The 1,236-nt window shown below is 39.6% G+C and overlaps 1 protein-coding gene across 1 annotated transcript; it reads left to right on the forward strand.

Annotated features, from left to right (window-relative positions):
• Positions 1-6: 6 nt before the first annotated feature.
• Positions 7-1,227, forward strand: LOC109593339 (twitchin-like; the record flags this gene model as incomplete). The annotated part of the gene is made up of 2 exons (XM_020008459.1): positions 7-158; positions 212-1,227. A coding segment is annotated over exon 2 (665 nt), but the record flags the coding sequence as incomplete, so codon positions are not given.
• Between the last annotated feature and the right edge of the window lie 9 nt (positions 1,228-1,236).

The following is a 1,236-nucleotide window of genomic DNA, read 5'->3' on the forward strand; positions in this document are numbered from 1 at the left end:
CAGAGGAGGAGGAGCAGAAGAGCAAAAGCTAGCCAGTTTACTAGGAGATTTAGACAAATCACCTTTCAGCATGTGCTTCCTGCAAGAATGGGTAAAAAGGAAAGAGGAAGAAATCAAACTTTTTACTCAGTTTTTGACCATTTTAAAGAAAGTGCAAGGTATTATTATGTCACAATAATTTATAAATTAAATAATTATTACTACATTTTAGGAATAAAACTTTCCTTTAGTACTGGTAAACTTGAATCAGCACTTGGTGGCATTCATCATGATCACATTCTCAGCTTTGAATTCAAAGTTCTGAAAAAAGATGATCCTTTCCTTCAGAGCATGCTTTTGTTTTTACGCAACAGGGAAACCAGTCAAAGTCTACACACTTCTTCCTCTGTGCCATGGTTCAAAACAAAGCCTATAATTCAAGACTTTGTCAAAAAATTAAGCAGTTTGCTGCTTTTTGTGAGGCAAATGTTGGGAGTAAGGAAGTATCGTTCATAGCCACAGACAGCAGTGGAGATAATGCTACTGGTAAAGGAGCAGTTATATAGTGCACTATGAGTATGGCATGCCAGAAGGTGAGTTTGATCCTCCTGGTAGACCAGGAAAACCAACAGCCATTAGTGTGGAGCATGATAGCATAAAGCTGGAGTGGAAAGCACCTCAATATGGATCATCAACCATAGACTCCTACATAGTCAGTCTGCAATGCATCAGTGAATCCCCAGAGAAGTGGCTTAATCAGGAGACAAAAGGAAATGAAACAACCATTACACTAAACCAGTTACAGCCAGATACAAAGTATATAGTCAAGGTACGTGCTGACTGTAGTTTGGGTCACAGTGAAGAGAGTGACATTAGTGACATTATACAAACTAAACCACCGATGATTGATATAAAGCTCCAGAACATCATTGCTGACTCAAAAGTCATTGAACATGGCCCCCCAGTAGTGTATCAAATCAAAGCTAGGCCAGTACGTCTTACAGAAAGGTACAGCAATATTTTCAAAATGGAGTATGGTACTCCTGTTGTTCCTCCTAAACCAACAAGAGTACTAATGGTTGTTGGAGCTACTGGAGCTGGGAAGAGCACATTAATCAATGCAATGGTCAACTACTTCTTAGGAGTGAAGTGGGAACACAAATTTCGTTTGAAGCTAATTTATGATGAGGTACTCCATGGGCAGACACATAGTCAAACACAAGTGATCACCGCATACACCTTTTACTGGCAAGAGGG

Source organism: Amphimedon queenslandica, unplaced genomic scaffold (assembly GCF_000090795.2).
Source record: "Amphimedon queenslandica unplaced genomic scaffold, v1.1 AMPQUscaffold_1948_Cont26047, whole genome shotgun sequence".
Taxonomy (NCBI): Eukaryota; Metazoa; Porifera; class Demospongiae; order Haplosclerida; family Niphatidae; genus Amphimedon; species Amphimedon queenslandica.